General features: G+C 45.8%; 1 protein-coding gene and 1 long non-coding RNA gene across 5 annotated transcripts; one reads left to right on the forward strand and one right to left on the reverse strand.

Annotated features, from left to right (window-relative positions):
- The first annotated feature begins 168 nt into the window (after nucleotides 1–168).
- LOC309634333 lies at nucleotides 169–12,931 on the forward strand. 2 transcript variants are annotated; one of them, XR_014247991.1, is made up of 2 exons: nucleotides 169–268; nucleotides 9,587–12,931. It is a non-coding gene; the product is annotated as an uncharacterized lncRNA (long non-coding RNA). The 2 variants fall into 2 exon arrangements; XR_014247992.1 differs by having other exon boundaries at nucleotides 223–329.
- KLF4 (KLF transcription factor 4) lies at nucleotides 12,867–17,701 on the reverse strand. 3 transcript variants are annotated; one of them, XM_082404041.1, is made up of 5 exons: nucleotides 17,084–17,698; nucleotides 16,853–16,973; nucleotides 15,212–16,202; nucleotides 14,957–15,121; nucleotides 12,867–13,934 (listed from the first exon to the last, which is right to left on the reverse strand). In XM_082404041.1, exons 1-5 carry the CDS (start codon nucleotides 17,086–17,088, stop codon nucleotides 13,759–13,761), a joined length of 1,458 nt encoding a protein of 485 aa, XP_082260167.1. In that variant the 5' UTR covers nucleotides 17,089–17,698; the 3' UTR covers nucleotides 12,867–13,758. The 3 variants fall into 3 exon arrangements, with proteins under 3 accessions (XP_082260167.1, XP_082260166.1, XP_082260168.1); XM_082404042.1 differs by having other exon boundaries at nucleotides 13,792–13,956; nucleotides 17,084–17,700; XM_082404040.1 differs by having other exon boundaries at nucleotides 14,957–16,202; nucleotides 17,084–17,701.
- Nucleotides 17,702–18,846: the final 1,145 nt, after the last annotated feature.

The raw sequence follows: 18,846 nt of genomic DNA on the forward strand, positions 1-18,846 counted from the left end.
CATTTGAATGTCGGGCCGCTGCTTCCCCACCCCGCCCACGCTGTCACCTTCCTCTCCTTCTGCCCTGCGGATTCCACACCCCACCCAGTCCGCTCACCGAATTCTGACTTTGAACCCAAACGTGGTCGGGCGTGTTTGGGGCCAGGCCACAGCCAGCAGGCGCTCTGGCCCTCGCCAGAGCAGCTGCAAGAGGGCATCGCTGTCCCTGGGGAGGGGACCCCGCCTCGGACCGAGGTGGGGTCACGCTTTCCAGTTATTTCCGGGCGAGGTAAGAGGCATCCACCGACCGTGACCCTTCTCCGCGGTCACCTGCGATACAGGCATTTAAGGTGGGCAGTTTAACGAGGTGATAACAAAGTGAAAATGGCCTGGTAGCCTCCTGAATTTGAAGCCCCAACTGAGGCTTTCCTTAGAAAGGGAATGTTATGAATAGGTGACTCTCAAGGAATTCTATTACCAGTAATAACCCCTGACTGTTAATTGGTCATTTTGCCGGTTAAAAGTCTTGCAGACCCCTCCAAGGTCTAAGACAAGGAGAAAAAGAATGTATCTGAGATTTACAACTGGGAGGGAAATATCATATTACTTTGCATTAGGTTATATATTAACATACTTGTTGAATTGAATTTTCCGCTTTCACTTTTTAATATCTTTCCAATTCCCAACTAGTCTCTGGAAATTTAAAAAGGGGCGGTGGGAGGATTGGTGATGTGTATGCCACAGATGGAGATGGAAAAGCTGCCCAGAACATGTTGACATTTAAAAAAAAAATTAACATCCCCCCACACTTTAAAACTATGATATTAGGAACAGAGTCATGATGGCAAAAGTTACTTGTAGAACATCTGTTCCTTCCAATGGGAGGATTTCTCTCCTGCCAAGAATTTATGAATTTTATATAGGAGCTGGATTCTGTTTGGGGAAGAGGAAGGAAGCGAGCCAAAGCAGCCCCCTCCTCTGCCTGGAATGCAGGAATACTGTGCTCCTGACTTGTAGATGGTTCTTGAAGCTGCTGATGGGGTGAAAGTCCCCTTTCAGAAGGGCATGGCTGAGAATGAAAAAAATCACAAACCACTACCACCCGTGGTTTAAAGTGAGTAGAACAATACAAAGGAAGGTCAAGGCCATGGGACTTGAAGACAAGACTCCCATCCACAGGCCTAATCCTTTTTAGAGGAGAAAGGAGAGACTTTATTTTGGGGATAAAACCTGCCCAACTCATATCAGCTCATTTCAAATGTTCCTTTCATTTTCACACGGGCCAGATAGGTGGTCTTCCATTCATCTCAAACGCTTCGATCAATCCCTTCATCTGCAGCCAATTGTCTTTTGCTGTTGCTCAGTTGAGCCTAGTGACTTGGAAGGGTTTTCTTTCTAAAACCACCAGAGGGATGCTCTGAAAAGTCATCTGGGTGAATAGGACACTAAATGGATTAGCAGTTGAAACATTAATGAATCTCATTTGACTCAAGGCGAGTTCACCTAAGTGGATTTCCAATGGTCTCCTCTTCTGCAAAGAACTTTCTGCTCTTGAGAAAGTGTGTGTCCAGCATGGAGGAGATCATTTTGCATTTTCAAGTAAACCATTTTAGGTTCTTACCCTTTACTTGGAGTGCGCTTTTTTTTTTTTTTCTTTTTTACTCATAGGATTTCAGAGGAAACATAAAAAAATAAAATAAAATCCATTTAAGTATCAAGAATCTAAATTGTTTCTGTTTGACAGCAAGAGAGAGAAAAAAACCATCAACATTAAGGGTTTACAAATGTAAAATAGATAGCTAGTGGGAAGCAGCCCCATAGCACAGGCAGATCAGCTAGGTGCTTTGTGACCACCTAGAGGGGTGGGATAGGGAGGGTGGGAGGGAGGGAGGGAGACGAAAGACAGAAGAGATATGGGGACATATGTATATATATAACTGATTCACTTTTTTATAAAGCAGAAACTAACACACCATTGTAAAGCAATTATACTCCAATAAAGATGTTTAAAAAAAACAAAAGACAACAACAAAAATAATCTTATATCTGTTGGAGAAATATTTGCCAAATAATAAAAGGTGCATATGTTAGTTTCAGAGCTACCATTGTGACCTCGTGGAATTAAAAAATGAGGAGAAAAAACAAACAAACAAAAAAAAAAATTGAGGGTTTAGTACATTTGTTCGAGTCAACAAATATTAAGCACTTACTGCATGCCAGGCAGTTTGTTAGGCATATGTTACCCCTCCTTCTATAGGGGAGCTAGACAGTAAATGTATCTGGTATATGTTACATCTCAGGTAATGCCACGTGCCCTGAGGAAAAATCAAGCACATTAAAAGATAATAGCAGGGACAGAATGGGAGGGCTCTTTTAGTATGGTCAGAGAAGGCTGCTCCAAGGAACTGACGTTTGAGCGGTCCTTCTATAACTGTCGCAATGCAAATATACCCCCAAACGCATAAGCGTAGATATATTTTTACCAAGTTGGATCGCACTATGTAGGTGTCTCCCCCTCCAGTTAACTTCTCCTGAACATTCTTCTGCATATAAAGAGTATATGGCTCGAGAGCTTGGGACTGGGTAGAATCCGGTTTAATTCCAGCTTCACCACTCACTGGTTTTGTGATTCCTGGCAGGTTCCCTAAGCTCTCTTTGCCTCAGATCCTCATCCTTAAAATGTGGAGAATAATAATGTCTGCCTCATAGGGTTATTGAGGGGACTAAATGAGAAAAATACATGTCAAATGCTGAGTATAGGGACAGCATGTAGTAAACCTTAATAAAGGTTAGCCCTTATTTATTATTGTTTACCAGATAATTTTAATGGAGCATGGTAGTCCATTCTAAGGAGAACTAGGGCTTACTTAACCAATGCCGTACTGCTGGACAGAAAGATTTGTATGTAAACCTAACTCAGATGATATGAATTAGCTAAAGGAGAAAAATAAAACAGGAACAAAACAAAACCCAAATGTAGGAAATGTGCCACATCAACACATTTTTTTAGTTGAGACTCTTTTTCCTTCTGCCACCCTGGAAGCTGAATCACACACATTAAAAATCTGTCCATTTACCATCAACACTTAAGGTTTGGGGACCTCTTGGGAATTCCCTGGCGGTCCAATGGTTAGGACTCCGTGCTTCCACTGCAGGGTGCACGGATTCCATCTGTGGTCGGAGAACTAGGATCCCACATGCCGCGCAGCCAAAAAATAAAAAGGTTTGGGGACCTCTGGGTCTTGCTTAGCAAGTCAGCCTATGGCCTGATACAGGCTGAGAAGGGTCTGGAAAAGTCTTAGGCTGGAATTAGGTTCTGCAGCGGCATAACTGTGGGAGACTTGGGGGCCTCAGATTCTTCGTGAGTGCAAAGGAAACTTCAGGTGAAATGTTTCTTGGAACTCCTTCTGGCTCTGTCATTCATTTGTTCCTTGAGTACTAACCAGCTCCCAGACTGTGCTCCCGTGCTCTGAAGAGACTTCCCTGCTTCCAAGATCTGAAATGGTCCTCTGAGTCACTTGTCCATTCCCCGAGGCACAGACCCAGATCTATTTTAGGTTGAGGTCCCGTTTAGGGGAAAATGGATTATCTTCAGATACTGGGAACATTAGGAGAATGTTGGCAGAGCGTTTTGGAAGATGGCAGAGAGGGAGTGTTTCCCATGGGATGTGGCTGAGAATGTGGGCTCAAAGTACAGCACTCCAGCGTGCCACTCCTTTTGGCTGACTTCCTCTTGGGCATTCTCCATTCAAGGGGGCCTCAGAGTGTACAGTCTTCGGCAAAAGATACTCTGTTAGGCTAACCTCCAGTTGGCCCAACTATCAAAAGGGCTGCTAGTTCTTTATTCTAATAGAATGAATACATGTGTGAAGTACTTTGGAATCGGTGAATGAAATACCCAGGAAGAAAAGCATGGCTTATTTACTTTTGATGATTTTATAGAGGCTGTGGTGGTGCTATAATGCAGAAATGGACTGCCTTTTCTTGAGTCATTATCCAAACTGGAGCACAGAAGAATGTGGTATATTTTAATGGAATGACAGATAAGATTACTTGTTTCTATTAGAAAGAAGGGTAGATTAGGTCAGTCTTGTCCTTATAGCTTCCTGTGCACCAAATTAAGCCCTGTTTAGTTTAAAAAACAAACACATTCCAAGGAGGTGAGGAACAGAAAAACCCCCCAAATGAAGTTTAACTTGAGTTTACCTGGGAGGTGACATGATGTGGCAGAAAGAGCCTGAGCTTAGGAATGGGGTAGATCTGGCTTCCCATCACAGCTGTGTGACCTTGGGTAAGTCACTTGCCTCCTCTGGGCCTCAGTCTTCTCCCCCACAAAATGGGCGTAATCACAAATCCCTAAACATCTAGGAAAGTCCTTGACATGCCATAGGTGCTCCATGAATGTGAATGCTTTCCTTCTACCTCCAGCTTGCTCAACTAGTTCCCAGGACCTTCCTCCAAACATGCAAGATATGTTTTCTTGTGGTCAATGGCAAAGACAAAGGATGAAGACACTGAAGAGTTAAAAAGAAAACAAATAAACCATGCTTCCTAAACCCACAATCTAAGAAATTGTTCCTCCCCACACAATTTCTTTTTTTTTATATACAAATTTATTTATTTATTCATTTATTTATTTTTGGCTGCATTGGGTCTTTGTTGCTGTGATTGGGCTTTCTCTAGTTGGGGCTACTCTTTGTTGCTGTGCAAGAGCTTCTCATTGCAGTGGCTTCTCTTGTTGCAGAGCGCGGGCTCTAGGCATGCAGGCTTCAATAGTTCTGGCACATGGGCATAGTTGCTCCGCAGCATGTGGGATCTTCCCGGATCAAGGCTCGAACCCGCGTCCCCTGCATTGGCAGGCGGATTCTTAACCACTGTGCCACCAGGGAAGTCCCCTCCTCATGCAATTTCTATTCCAAGTTTTATGTGGCCAATCTGGGAACACTGTCAAAGCAAATGTTAAAAATTGTTTACCAAAGGACAGGTAGTTAAATATCATGTACAGCTGAGAATTTTGTTATCACAAACCTAAAATAATTTTTCTCAAACCTTTCTTTATAAAGGAAGACATTGGATGGATGTATTCAGATATGTCCTGAGGTGGTCAGAGGATTTTTTTCTTTCAGTTCATTTTGTAGATCCACTGTCTGGTCAGACCTCTGTAGTGATTTTTTTTTTTTTTTTAACAAAGTGCCATGCATTCTAATTAAGGAAATAATAAATGAAAATGTTTGTTTACCTATACCTATGAGTTATTTGTCAGTTGCTAAATAGATTACTGGCTCACTATTGCTGGAGCCCGGGTAGAATCCACCATTCACAGAGAAAACCAATCTACCTGACTTCCTTAATCAGTGCAAACATTTGGCCTTGCAGTTTTATCAATTTTTTCACAGGCAGTATTGATTGTATATCAGAACAAGAAAATGAAAATAAAAAACTCTAAACCTAGAAGAGGTCGTGTGCTTCCAAATGCAAATTGAGATCCAAACATTAAACAATAGGGATCTCAATCCTTTTACAAAGGCACAAATTGCAAATCAGACTCCCATGCCAGAGTGGCTTTGCCTAACAAAGTCTTTAATGCAAAGAATCCCTTAGGATCCCAAATCCTCCCCTTTTTCTACAAGCTTTGGCACCAGGCACCAAAATAGCCTATGAAGTCAGTTATGCTGCCTAGCCATAAAGTTAATTGTGCTTAAAGCAAAATCAGGTTGTTCCCCCGGTCTAGCTATGCAATCTGCAATCTATAGAAACACAAGTTACCTGGGTTTGCAGGTTAAGCTCCAATTTACTCGAATCATTCATTTCAACAGAAGTTTGTGATATCTTGTCAAATAAGGCTAAATCCTTCACGCTGAACCTGAATAACGCGTTTTAACATGCTTTGACATGCGTCTGATAAACAAGTTGGAGGTATCTAAAATAATAAGCAATCAAGAAAACTGAAGGGAAATAAAATGGCTCATGTGGTTGTAGTCAAAGTGGTTGAGTCTCTCAAAGAACTATCCGATCACTTTTCCAAGAGAGGTAAACAAGTTTTACTGAGTTAGGATGCTGATTTTCATTTAACTTACACTTTATACCCTTAGCAGAGCAACTGCATTAGGAAAAAAATATCTGTAGACAGGCATATTTATATATTCTTATTCATTTTCGGTTCCGTCACTCTTTGCACAGTTGCTGTTAAGGTAGGTGTTCAACAGATTATATATGTTTGAATGAAGTTGCATGGAAATAGAAAGCAGAACAAAGTCAGAATTATATTTTTACATTTTTTCTTATGTTTTCCCTAGAGGGGCACCATAGTAAGTGAATAGTCCTTGTTTTAGCTGGTAACACAATACTCTAATAGAAGCACAATAGAGATCAATGAAACACTTTTTTGGACACCAGAGCACAACATCACATTGAATTTAGAACTTTCCTTTTAAAACCATCCTTTTGCATGTGTCTTAAAAAAATCTGTATTAGCCTCTAATGTTCCCTTGGGTTCTCAGGATAGAGCCATCAGCCGTTGGCTTGTTAAGCGAGACCTAGGCCCTGGCTGGTGTTCAGATCCCCACCTGATGTGACCTTGGGCAAGTCCAGTCTTTTATCCCAGCCTCAGTTTTCTCCTTGAGTTAAAAGGTCTTGAAGACCCTTTCCTGCTCAGACAGCCTGTGTAATTTTATAGCTTTCAGTGCCTGCAATCTGTTACTCATTCCTCTGTGAGGCGGTAACAATGCCTCAAAGGCAGGGGCATTTGTCAATTCCGTGCACTGTTTTCTAGAGTCAGTTTTCTAGAACAGTTTAGACATGTTCAGAAGTCAGAAAATTACTGTCATCCAAGCAGCAAGGAGAGTCTCAAGCTTGAAGAGCAGCAAACTTGAAGAAGAATAGGTGACCCTTCCTCATTCGGACAGACTAGCCCACCCAGGATCCTAGAATGGAAAGTGCCTTCTTTAAGCTTTTAAAGTGTGTTTTTTTCAAAAACAAAAAAAAAAACTTCATAGTTTGTCATATGTTCACAGTACACTTATATTTTTGCCCTTTGAGGGAGGCACAATGGGTTTTCCAAAGGGAAGAATAAAATATTTCCTTTTCCCAAATTCTGGCTTCCTGAAGGCCATGCCCAGTTGTCCCCTAACTGCTTCCAGTGGGTCACCTGACACCCATCTGCCTCCCCTAATACACATCAACCCCCGCCCATATGAACAAAATTCTTTCCAGAATCAATGCCGAAAATCACCAGGCAAGGAGGAGTCCTCTAAAAAGAAATGCCAGGATTTGGGCTAAATATTCAATAAATGATTAGTTGTATTCAATTAAATCCAGTAACTGGGGGTATTCAAGGGCAAAGAAGGAAAGCTCCCAGTAAACTTCAGGAGCTCGTGTCTGTTGGGGGAGCCAAACCCGTAAAGTCTTTTTTTTTTAAATTCTTATTGAAATATAGTTGATTTACAATGTTGTGTTAGTTTCAGGTATACAGCAAAGTGATTCAGTTATATATATACACATTATATATATATATATATATAATATATATATATATATATACGTTTGTATGTGTGATATATATACATGTATATATATTCTTTTTTAGATCCTTTTCCATTATAGGTTATTACAAGATATAGATATAGTTCCCTGTGCTATAGAATGGGTCCTTGTTGGTTATCTATATATAGTGGTGTGCATAAAATCTTGTAATCTATATGGATATGATTTTTTTTAATTAATTAATTTATTTATTTATTTTTGGCTGCCTTGGGTCTTTGTTGCTGCACGCAGGCTTTCTCCAGTTGCAGTGAGCGGGGGCTACTCTTCGTTGCGATGCGCGGGCTTCTCATTGCAGTGGCTTCTCTTGCTGCGGAGCACGGGCTCTTAGGCGCTCGGGCTTCAGTAGTTGTGGCACGTGGACTCAGTAGTTGTGGTTCACGGGCTCTAGGCGCGCAGGCTTCAGTAGTTGTGGCGCATGGGCTTAGTTGCTCCGCGGCATGTGGGATCTTCCCGGACCAGGGCTGGAACCCGTGTCCCCTACATTGGCAGGCAGATTCTTAACCACTGCGCCACCAGGGAAGTCCAGAATATGATTTTAATGAAAAATCTAGATCGAGGGGGTGGGAGGGCTTATTAAGAACTCGCTATGAAGGATATATAAGTGCTTGTCAGGGGAGTATGGATCTTTCCAGAAGCAGCAGAGACCAACATCTGCCAGCAAAGGCTCAAAGGCTGAAGCAGGCATAGTGTGTTGGGGGGTCCAGAGTAGTTTTGCATGGCTGGTACACTTAAGGTGTGATTGGGTACTTAAGGAGATGATACTGGACAGATAGCCGGGGGCCACAATTTAACTCTTTATCCACTAGGCCCTAGGGACCTTGGGAAGGTAATGAGTAGGGGAGGGGCTTGACCAGATCTGTTTGACCAGGAGAGCTGTGTGCCGGGACAGAAACAGGTGCTTTTCTTCCACCTCAAACTAAAAGTATAGATCATATTCATGGCATAGTGACCAGCTCAGAAAACTTCTGCAGGAAACTTCCCCATCTTGTCTACCTTGACAAAGGAAATAGCACATTAATTGGGAGACAGAAAGTCTGGGGCTTTTGACTCCTAAACAGGTTTACTGGAAGAACCTGGATGTTAGTAAACCCTTCTGAATTGGGGTGTATCCATTTGCCTGTAGCCCTACTTGCCCAGCAGACTGAGGACAAAAGCATTAGAAGAGAAATGCTTTGAGTATGTCAGCAAGAATGAGAAACAAAAACAAAACACTAATCTGTGAAGGGAACCTCGGTTTCCTCGTCCATAAAATGGGGATGAGAGAGGGAAATCCCACCCCTACCTTTTGTTGTGAGGCTTAATTGAGGTAATGGAGTGTGTAAATGCTTCATAGACCTCACAGAGTTGTGCAGAAGTAAGGGGTGACTATACACCAGCAAAAAGTGACCCGATCAGCAAAGAGGTATGCTTGTCTTTACTGAAAAATTCCTTTCCATGTGTCATGTCTAAGAGACTCTGCTTATGGTTTGCACCAATTCACATATCTCCTTGGCTTTCAGCAAGTGTATCTAAGAGTTCCTTCAATTTCCCTGTAAAGTTATTTATCCATTTTAGCTTTTAAGAGGGTATGCAGGGTAAAGTGCCTGAGTGCATTGGCTTTGTGTCATGATGATCTGACCACCATTCAGTAATATGTTATTTAGTGCCAGTTAGTACAGATTCAAATATTATAGGTGAGATAGGTGTTGTAACCCCACTCAACCTCCTGGCCTCAGATACCTTGGACTGGACATGGTTGACTGTTTGCCCTAATTGATTTTAGATAATTGTCAAATCTCCACCTGTGGCTTCATCTATCCGTCTGTTTATCTATCTCTCCATAAAGAGCTACTTCTCGTTTCTTATTCTGTTTAGATGATAACATGTAACATAGACATGAAAAGAAACACAAAAGGATAGCAAATGGCCCTCATACTCTGGGATATCATTATAATTATTGGGTTGTATCAATGAAAAATGTTCTAGGAGGTATACTCAGATGTCAAAGGGAGTCTGGAAGTGTGAATTTATTTCCTGTCGTTGCTATTAAATGAGATTTCTATTTATTTCCTCCTTTTCCTTTAAGAACAAGTGGCACAGGACATTTGGGAAGACGGGCTGCAACATGCTGACTCATTTAGGGTGTTGAGAAGACTGAAGCAATTCGAAAAAGTGATATTATAGCACTGGCATCGTGGAAAACAATTAAAAAGATAGGCTCCCTATGTTCATATTTCCAGAGAAGCAATTTGACTGATATTCCTACCCCATGCACTTCCTCCCCCTCAACTAAGTCAGCTGGCTATGGTAGCCTAGAGACCAGCCTGAAAGATTTTCTGTGTTTATGCTAACATTTTAGCAGTTGGTTTCCTTTGTGTTTTGACTGTGACCAGGGCATTGAACCCCTAGGTACTTCAGAAAGATTTAAGAATTTGTTAGTTTTTTAGGAGACGGTGAGAAATTTACTCAAAATTTACTCTTTTGTTTAAGGTAAAGCTTTCCAAAGGGTGTCTGTTCTCAACTTTCATTTTAGTTTCACTTAATGTGAAAAAAAAAAACTTTATACAGCATTCTGATTGCAACTGTATTCTCTGCATTTTCACAGGTAGAACATTCCGTGATATATTCCACAGCATTCATTATGTAGAGAGTTCTTGGTGGTTTTGTATGAAACATTATTGACTGAGTACTCTGCATGTGAACAGTGAATGATAGTTTCATAAACGACCTTTAGGAAGTACATAGCTTCAGCTTATCGCTATAAAAACATGTCACTATACAACAGCGTGTAAAAGGTGCTAAGAAAAGACGAGGAAATAAAATACATAAAAGGTTAATATACAATAATAAATAAAATGACAAAATAATAAATACACAAAAAAGGTTTGTGTAGGTCTGGATGGTGTCTATGCATTTTATAAGAGAGGGAGAAGGGTGAAGGTGGGGAGAAAGAGAGAGAATAAGGACTACAAATTCTTATTGTGCTGAATGGAGCTTCAGAAGCCAGAACGTATCATAGAACAGGTGGCTACATAGGTTGCTAAATTTAGATATTCCCATAGATCAAAGTACAGCGGGTACCACCACGGCTTGTTTTAGTATTTTCCCTGCAGACTTGCTTCCATAGCATAAGGACTGACTTACCTGGACTTTCTTATATGTAAAGAAATTATATGTAAAAATCGTGAATCTCCAAATATGGAATAACATTGCTTATTTCTAAAAACTGGAACAGTTTTTGAAAGGAAGAGGATTAATCCCCAACTATCCTACTTGAGATGGTGAAGGTTCCTGTTTTGTTTTAACAAACCCAAACAAGACAGTAGGAGTCAAACAGGTTCTCAGGTTGAAAGAATATTTTGTTGGAAAAGGCACTTTGTTGGAAAAGAGAGAGACTGAAAGTCTGTTGATGTGTAGGAAACACTGTTGTTAATCCTGTGTGTGTGTGCGCACAAGTTAAAATCTAGGACATACAAATTAAATGTCATGAGAAAAATGTAATAAGCAGGCATCTCAATTATTAGGTACTCTTTATTATACAGTGTAAACGGCTCTGTAATGCAGTAATGACAGTACACCTAGGAGCTCAGAACTGATAGGTACTAAAGTAAATAGTTTAGCTATTTGTGCATCTTGAATAGTTTTGTCCTGTTACATTTTTGGAAAATCTTCCTCATTTTAGACACCGAAGCTTTCTTATTCAGGTTAGAAAAAGTTAATGCAAGTGATGTTTCCCTATGACATCAGAAAAATTTGAATACATTTAAAATGTCTTGATATTTTATCAATGACGTTTCTTCTACCTGAGATGATAGGCACTTAGTGAAAATGAAAACGGTGGAACTTTTTGATAAACACTTTCCATACACAAACTATGTGCCAGAAACCTCTGTATAAGAGAAAGGTGGGTTCCAAGAGCAGGAACCACAATTTAATAAAAAAAAAAAAGTATTAGAATGTAGGCTTTTTGTTTAAATAGCTTTAATTGCGCTTTTTAAAATAAATAGCTTTTAATTGCACCAGTACTCTTTTTAAAGAGTTTCTCCATTTAAAATAGACACTTATTTGAGAATATTTGGAAACTAGAAAATTTAATCTGAGAAAACCAGTATTAATATTTTGGTGTTTCCTTCCAGTCTTTTCTCTTAATTTTCGATTGCTTCTCTCTCTCCTTCAATGCACACACACATTTGAACTTAAACAATTGGAATCATACTGTTTATAGTCCTATATCCTGCTTTTTCCACTTAACATACCATGAGCATTTTTCATGTCATTAAATATGCTTTGAATATGCTCTTGGCCACATAAAATTCCATCCTATTGATGCACCTGTTTTCTTTTAAGCTAAGACACATGCCACGTTTTCCAGTCATGTTGGACTCTTAAAAGCCAAGGAAAATACTTTCTGTTGATCCACCATGAGCCTCTTATGAATTTCTGTTTTTCATTCCATTTATAAAATGTACCCACAGTGCAAACACACCTCTGAACACTAGCTATAATGGATAGGTAATAAGCAGTCTAAAGAAAATGCCAGTCAGCTTCTGTCCGCTTGACAATGTTAATTAGTCACCCACATTACCATTACAAATATAGTGTCAACAAGTGTCACAAATGCTTTTTCCATTTTGTGACAGCCACAAATGAACTTCAGATTCTTGGGTATCTACCACAAAAAAGTTTTAAGCTTTAATAATTTGAGAAATATGCTACCAACTTACAAAAACACCATTTAAAATTTACTTTACACTTGGTTTTGTGACTGAGTCATTTTTGCCTCTTTAGTTTCAGTCAGCTGAAACAATGGGGCTGGCTTGTCTTCAGAGGACTGAAGAAGTTTTAAAAATCTGCTAGAAACTTTGGTTCTGCCTTCTTTGGGGCTATAACTAAAAGTAATGCATCTGTTACACAAAGCGTAAGTGAATCCTTTAATCCTCAGGAGGGCACTGTGGAACCACGTTCTTTGGGGTTTTCCGCGGTGGGGAGGTTCTTTTGTTACATAAATTGTTCTGAGTGCAAGGGCAGGCCTCGAAAAAGATTTTTATATTTTCATTTAATTTTAAAGATCTTTTAAAATGTGAACGTGTACAACTACTCTTATATTAAACTGAGCAAACTGAAGAATTATTGAGCCGTTTCTACCTGGAAGTTCATAGGTAGGGAAACTGCTTTCATGCACTTTTTAAAGTACATTTGAAAGAGGAACCTGAACCAGGTAAGTTTTAGTCTTTAAAAAGTCTTCTTTTAATCTGTCGAGATAAAGTTGGCTTTTTGGTGTGCTTTTCACATGCCTACCCACTGGGTTTAAACTGCAGTTTCTGTTATGTGCTTTTCAAGGGGAAAACCAAAAACCAAAAACGGTGTTCAGATAAAATATTATAGGTTTATTTAAAACTTAATTCTCACCTTGAGTATGCAAAATACAAACTCCACAAAATGTTCATTTTTTTACTTTGTAGTTTACAAATATACAAAATAGAAGTTTGCTTAAATTTATATTACATATTTATTAAGGCAAGGAACTATATAGAAAAAAACATTTGTTCTGCTTAAGGCATACTTGGGAATAAACCATTGTACAAATTATTGCACATCTGAAACCACAGTGCATAACAGACTGTCTGCATAAAAAGGTTAAAGTAAACCAGGTGTATTTACCTGACTTAGGTCATAAATGTAGATCGGAAGACAAAAATAGATTTTCCTTGTCAAAGTATGCAGCAGTTTGAGAACTTTGGCCTCATTTGGTACCTTTAGAACCAAGACTCACCAAGCACCATCATTTAGGCTATTAAAACACATTTTCTGTACCTGAATTTCTTCCTCTTCTTCTAAGATCGTAATAATGGCTTTTAGAAGGCAAAGAGAATACAAGGTGATCTTTATGCTTATATTGCATTGAAACAATTCAAGGGATTCTGGTCTTCCCCTCCCCCCAACTCACGGATCTAATTTATACCCTGATATCCACAACTTCCAGTCACCCCCTTGGCGTTTTGTAAGTCCAGGAATATATATTCAAGTTGGATTTAGAATTGGAATGATAGAAGATCCAGTCACAGACCCCATCTGTTCTTTGTCATTTGGTTTCCTCAGGTCTCCTGATTATCCATTCATAAGTTGACTTGTTGGGAACTTGACCATGATTGTAGTGCTTTCCAGCTGCGTTCTTCCCCTCACCGGGAAGACAGTGTGAAAGGTAAAAAATACTGAATGCTCGTCTGGCAGTGTGGGTCATATCCACTGTTTGGGGATTTAAAAGTGCCTCTTCATGTGTAAGGCGAGGTGGTCCGACCTCGAAAATGCCCGGTCGCACTTCTGGCACTGGAAGGGGCGGTGCCCGGTGTGTTTGCGGTAGTGCCTGGTGAGTTCATCTGAGCGGGCGAACTTCCACCCACAGCCGTCCCAGTCACAGTGGTAAGGTTTCTCACCTGGAAAAGGAAAATAAAGCCACTGGAAGCGATTGTGAAAGAATTAAGAACTGGCCATTTTTTTAAGCTAGAGGCCAAACATTCAACCAACTCCCCAAGCTCCCCATTCCGAAAGGATCCAGGAACGTCTTTATACCTCCTCTTAAGGCCAGATTAAACTTTAGATCGTAAAGCAGGAATATAGAAATTTTTTGCTCTTGTCTTTTTTTTAGGGGAAGTTAGATACCTTATCACAGAAAACAAAGACCACTTAAACCTATACTTCTGTTGGACTAACGTTTTCATTCTTCTGAGCTAAGATATCGCTGCGGAGGAAATGAATTTAGAAATTATGGCTGCTATAGTGCCTTTCCTAGTCCAAATAAGTAATATCCTGTCCCACTATAATTGGTTCTAAAAAGTGACAGGAGGCTACTTTTCCTGTACCAACATTATTCATGACTGCTATGCCTTAGTGACCTTATATACCTACTTACATCCACAAACAAATTCTCTGCGGTGACAATCTTAAACCAGAATCTCAGCAAGCCTAACCATTAAGTCCTTGGGATTTAAATAAAATCTAATTGTTAAGACTAGAAAGGGGGAGGGGTGAAACTGGGAAAGGAAAAAATCAATAAAAATAGCCTAGAAAACAAAAAACTGATTTAAAAAAATACCATGTTTTTGCACTGCGAAGTATAATTTCTTTTCTTTTCTTTTTTTTTTTTTTTTGCAAAGTATAATTTCTTGATTACAAGGGCAATGGTTTGCTCAAGCTAGAAGAGGCCCACATGCAGCCTGGAATCTCCCTGCCTTTCAAAGGCCTAACAAAACTGCATTTTCAAGCGCTGATACCATCCGCCCAGCAAAAGGCTCCTGAGCAAAATAGTAGGCGCCGGTTTGCTTTCTCTCCTGTGATCCAGGAGATGGAGGAGATAGACTGCGCCCCACATCCCAAGGGAGGCCCTGAGGAGTGTCCGTAGTCAGCCGATGAGGCTGGACACCAGCCCCCCTCCTTTCCGCGGCTTCTGGCCTCCTACCTGTGTGGGTTCGCAGGTGTGCCTTGAGATGAGAACTCTTCGTGTAAGTTTTGCCGCAGCCTGCGTAATCACAAGTGTGAGTGGCCGTCCTTTTCCGGGGCCACGACCTTCTCCCCCTCTTTGGCTTGGGCTCCTCCGGCATGCAGGAACCGGGTGGCATGAGCTCTAGGGGTGAAGAAGGTGGGGTCAGCGTCATCCCGTGTGTCCCGCCAGGGCAGGGCTCCCCAGCCCCAAATATGAATCCCTGGGACTGACCTTGGTAATGGAGCGGTGGGACCTGCGGCTGCAACTGGTCGGGCAGGAAGGGAGGGTAGTTGGGCCCCGGGTGGGGATGGAAGCCCGGGGGTAGCGGCAGGGCAGGATGACAGTCCCTGCTGCTCAGCAGTTCCTCGGCACCCAGGGTCGGGGTAGTCCTGCTGGGGAGCTGCCGCCCCAAGGGAAAGTCGTGCGCAGGCGGCCGGTGGCCATTGCTGAGAGGGGGTCCAGTGCCTAAGTGGGCATCTAGGGACCGACCGACGGTACACGAAGAGACAGCCTCTTGCTTGATCTTGGGGCACATGCGCGGCGGCCCGCCGCTGTAGGGCGCCACCACCACCGGGTGGCTGCCGTCCGGGCTGCCTTTGCTAACACTGATGACCGACGGGCTGCCGTACTCGCTGCCAGGGGCACTCAGCGACGCCTTCAACACAAACTTGCCCATCAGCCCGCCACCTGGCGGCTGCGGCTGCTGCGGCGGAATGTACACTGGGTCCAATTCGGGCCGCAGGAGCTCGGCCACGAAGCCGCCGGAGGGGCTCACGTCGTTGATGTCCGCCAGGTTGAAGGGAGCTGTCGGAGGGGGTGCAGACTCCCGGCCGTAGAGGAGGCCGCCGCCCGTACTGCCCGGCGCCACGCCCGGGTCGCCCCCGGCCCGGATTGGATAGCTGAAACTGCAGGTGGAGGGCGCACTGGCAGGACCGCTGCTCGACGGGGAGGACGAGGACGAGGCTGATGCCGACGAGGACACGGTGGCGGCCACTGACTCCTGATGGGACAGCGAGTTGGAGAGGATAAAGTCCAGGTCCAGGAGATCATTGAACTCCTCCGTCTCCCTCCGGGGTAAGAGAGCCGGGTTGCTGCTGCCGCAAGCCGCGCCGACTCCGCCACTCTCCAGGTCGGTGGCCACGGTCGCCGCCGCCAGGTCGTAGGGGCGGCCGGGAAGCACCGGGGGAAGTCGCTTCATGTGGGAGAGCTCCTCCCGCCAGCGCTGCGGGGACGGGACGCGAGAGAGACCGTCAGTGCTGTCCCTGACCGCCACCCAATGTAGTGGTGGGCCCGCCGCGCCTACACCGCCTACACACGGGGACTGGGCAGGCAGGAAGCGCCCGGGGACTACGGGTGCCAGCGCTGCAGTCATGGCCCACACCCGGGTCCGAGGAGAGGCAGTGCGTCGATATGGAGGATGTTATGTTGTGTCGGCCCGATTGCGTGTTAGCCAGCGCCGCGGCTCGCCAGCCTGGGTCCCTCCCCCGCCGGATCCTGGGGACGCTCCCGCCGCCCCGGAATTGGGACACCGAGGCTCTCTCGGTGCGCCCTCGCCAGGGGGACGCCTACGCGCCAAGCTCACTCTGGCCCAGCCAGCGTCTGGGTACACAGACACCTCCCGCCCTGCCGCTTGCACGCTCCGGGGTATGTGCGGACCCGGTGTGCACCCCCGGCCGCTCCACAGCGTCGGGACCACACGCATGTACAGCTGAGACAAGGGCGCGGAAGCCATCCCGGGAAGGCTGCGGAGCCCGTGCGGTGGCCACTCCTCCCCGTCGTCCGGTGGTTCTCGGTGACCCCAGGGCTCCGCCCGTCCCCACCCCACCCACAGAAGCCCACCGGAGGATCCCAAAGGCCCGGAGCAACACTCACGTTATTCGGGGCACCTGCTGGACGCAGTGTCTTCTCCCTTCCCGCCGGGCCGGACGCGAACGTGGAGAAGGACGGGAGCAGTGCGTCGCTGACAGCCATGTCAGACTCGCCAGGTGGCTGCCTGCGGGCCGGGTGGGGAGCACAGAGGCAGGAGTCAGGGGCCACTCTCGACTGCCGCTCCGGCGCGTCCCACCGGCCCTCACCCCTCCCTGCGCCCGGCGCCGCACCTACCTCATTAATGTGGGGCCCCAGAAGATCCTCGGGAGTCCGAAGCAGTGGGGTACCCGAACCCCAAAGCCAACGAAGAGGGGAAAAAAAAGACTTAGAAACGAAGCCAAAACCAAAAACCCCAAATTGCCCGAGATCCTTCTTCTTTGGATTAAATATAAAAGGGAGATGTGTTAAAAAAAAAGTTCCTTTGTATACAAAAGTTCTTAGAAAAGTTGTAAACTCATAAAAACAGACAATCAGCAAGGCGAGTAAAAGTAGGTCCGGTGGCCGGGTTGCGCTCTCTTCGACTCAGCAGCGTCCGCCACCGCTGTCGCGGTCGCCGCGGCTATCGCCGTGGGCGCTGGGGCTGTGGCCGGGGTGGCTGGCGGGCGGCGCCGCCAGGTGAGACTGGCCGCGGTGGCGCGGATCTGCGGACTGGGCGGCGGCGCGGGGCGCGGAGTCCGGGGGGCTGCGCGGGCCGCTCGCGGCCATGGGCGCTGGCCGCGGGCGGGTGGCTGGGTGGGGGGCCGGAGGGGCGGGGAGGGGCACTTGGCGGCTCCCGGTGCCGCCGCCGCCGCCCGCCACCGCCTCTGCTCCCCGCGCGCCCGCAGCCGCGCTCGTTCTCTCGGGCCGGGGAACTGCCGGCGCCCGCCGGCGCGCTCCTTACTTATAACTTCTTGGCTCCCGCCCTCCCCCCCCGCCTCCTACCCGCTGTGTGCTGGGGCCCGCCGCCAGGCCCCGCCCCCTCCCTTTCTTCTCTCCTCCCCCCCGCGGCCCCCCCGCGCGTTGCCGTGGCAGCTAAATAAACAAACTCGGCGCACGTGGGGGCGGGGAGGAGGGAGGGGCGCGGGCGGGGCCCGGCGGGTTGTGACGCCAGCCCGGCAGCTGGCGGGCAGGAGCCGCGCTGACGCCGGCGGCGGTGGCGGCAGCGGGCCCGGCGTGGGGCTCTGGGTACGGGGCGCGGGTCTGGTCGCCGCGAGACCAGGACGGTCGGTGTCGCCACGGGCGGCTCCTTGGGTTCGAAGCCCACGGTCGAGAAGGCCGGTAGGGGCGAAGGGGGACGGTAACGCGCCCCCACCCCCGTCCCGGGACGCGCTCGTCGAGCTGTCTGCGCTCTAGAGAAGAGCGCGATTATCCGCGTGACTCCTCCAGCCCGGGTCCCTCTTATACGCACTCAGGACCGCGGCTCTAGGGCCCGAGCTCCAGTGCGGGCGCTTGGCCTTGCCTCGCACGGTTCTTCGCGGGCTCTTCTGCCGGATGGGGGTGGGGGAACAGAGAGGAGGCGGGTGCCCAGCGCTGCGTGGCTGGGACCGGGAGCCTGAGAAGGCCGGAGGGGTGTTCCCCGCCTGGAAAGGGCGGAAAGAGGCCGGAATTGGAAATGGAACTACAGTTTTGATATTTGAAGGAGCGAGGAAGGGAGTGAAAGGGCTCAAGATTCACTTTGTGAGGTTGGGGGAGAGGAGAAGGGCGTGAGGCGTGGGGACACCTTTCAAGGTGGAATCAAAGCACTTTGCAAGGCACGCAGCTCTCCTTTCCACTTTATGGATGAGAAAACTGAGTCAGAGAGAGGTGAAATGGCGAGGTAAAGGTCAAACGGCAACTCTCTCCCTTGGCTTAGGCTCTGAGCGGTCAAACCCACCGAAAGGGACTTAGCTGGAAAGTGTCCCCGTGCCAGAAAGTGGAACGGTGCGCTGGGACCCCGATTCCCGAAAAGGGCACACGGAGCTCGCGGCAGCCGTGCCTGCCCACAGGGTAGAGAAGAGGAAACGGCGGTCGTTATTTCA

The sequence above is a fragment of the Balaenoptera borealis genome, assembly GCF_965194805.1.
Source record: "Balaenoptera borealis genome assembly, chromosome: 8".
NCBI classification, from domain to species: domain Eukaryota; kingdom Metazoa; phylum Chordata; class Mammalia; order Artiodactyla; family Balaenopteridae; genus Balaenoptera; species Balaenoptera borealis.

Bases quoted from the DNA above. Each gene is read 5' to 3' on its own strand.
- KLF4 (XM_082404040.1), bottom strand. The intron at 16,203-16,852 runs GTGAGTGTTGCT...CCGTCCCCGCAG, and splicing joins CAGCAGGTGCCCCGAATAAC to CGCTGGCGGGAGGAGCTCTC. The intron at 13,935-14,956 runs GTAGGAGGCCAG...TTCCTTTTCCAG, and splicing joins ACACCTGCGAACCCACACAG to GTGAGAAACCTTACCACTGT.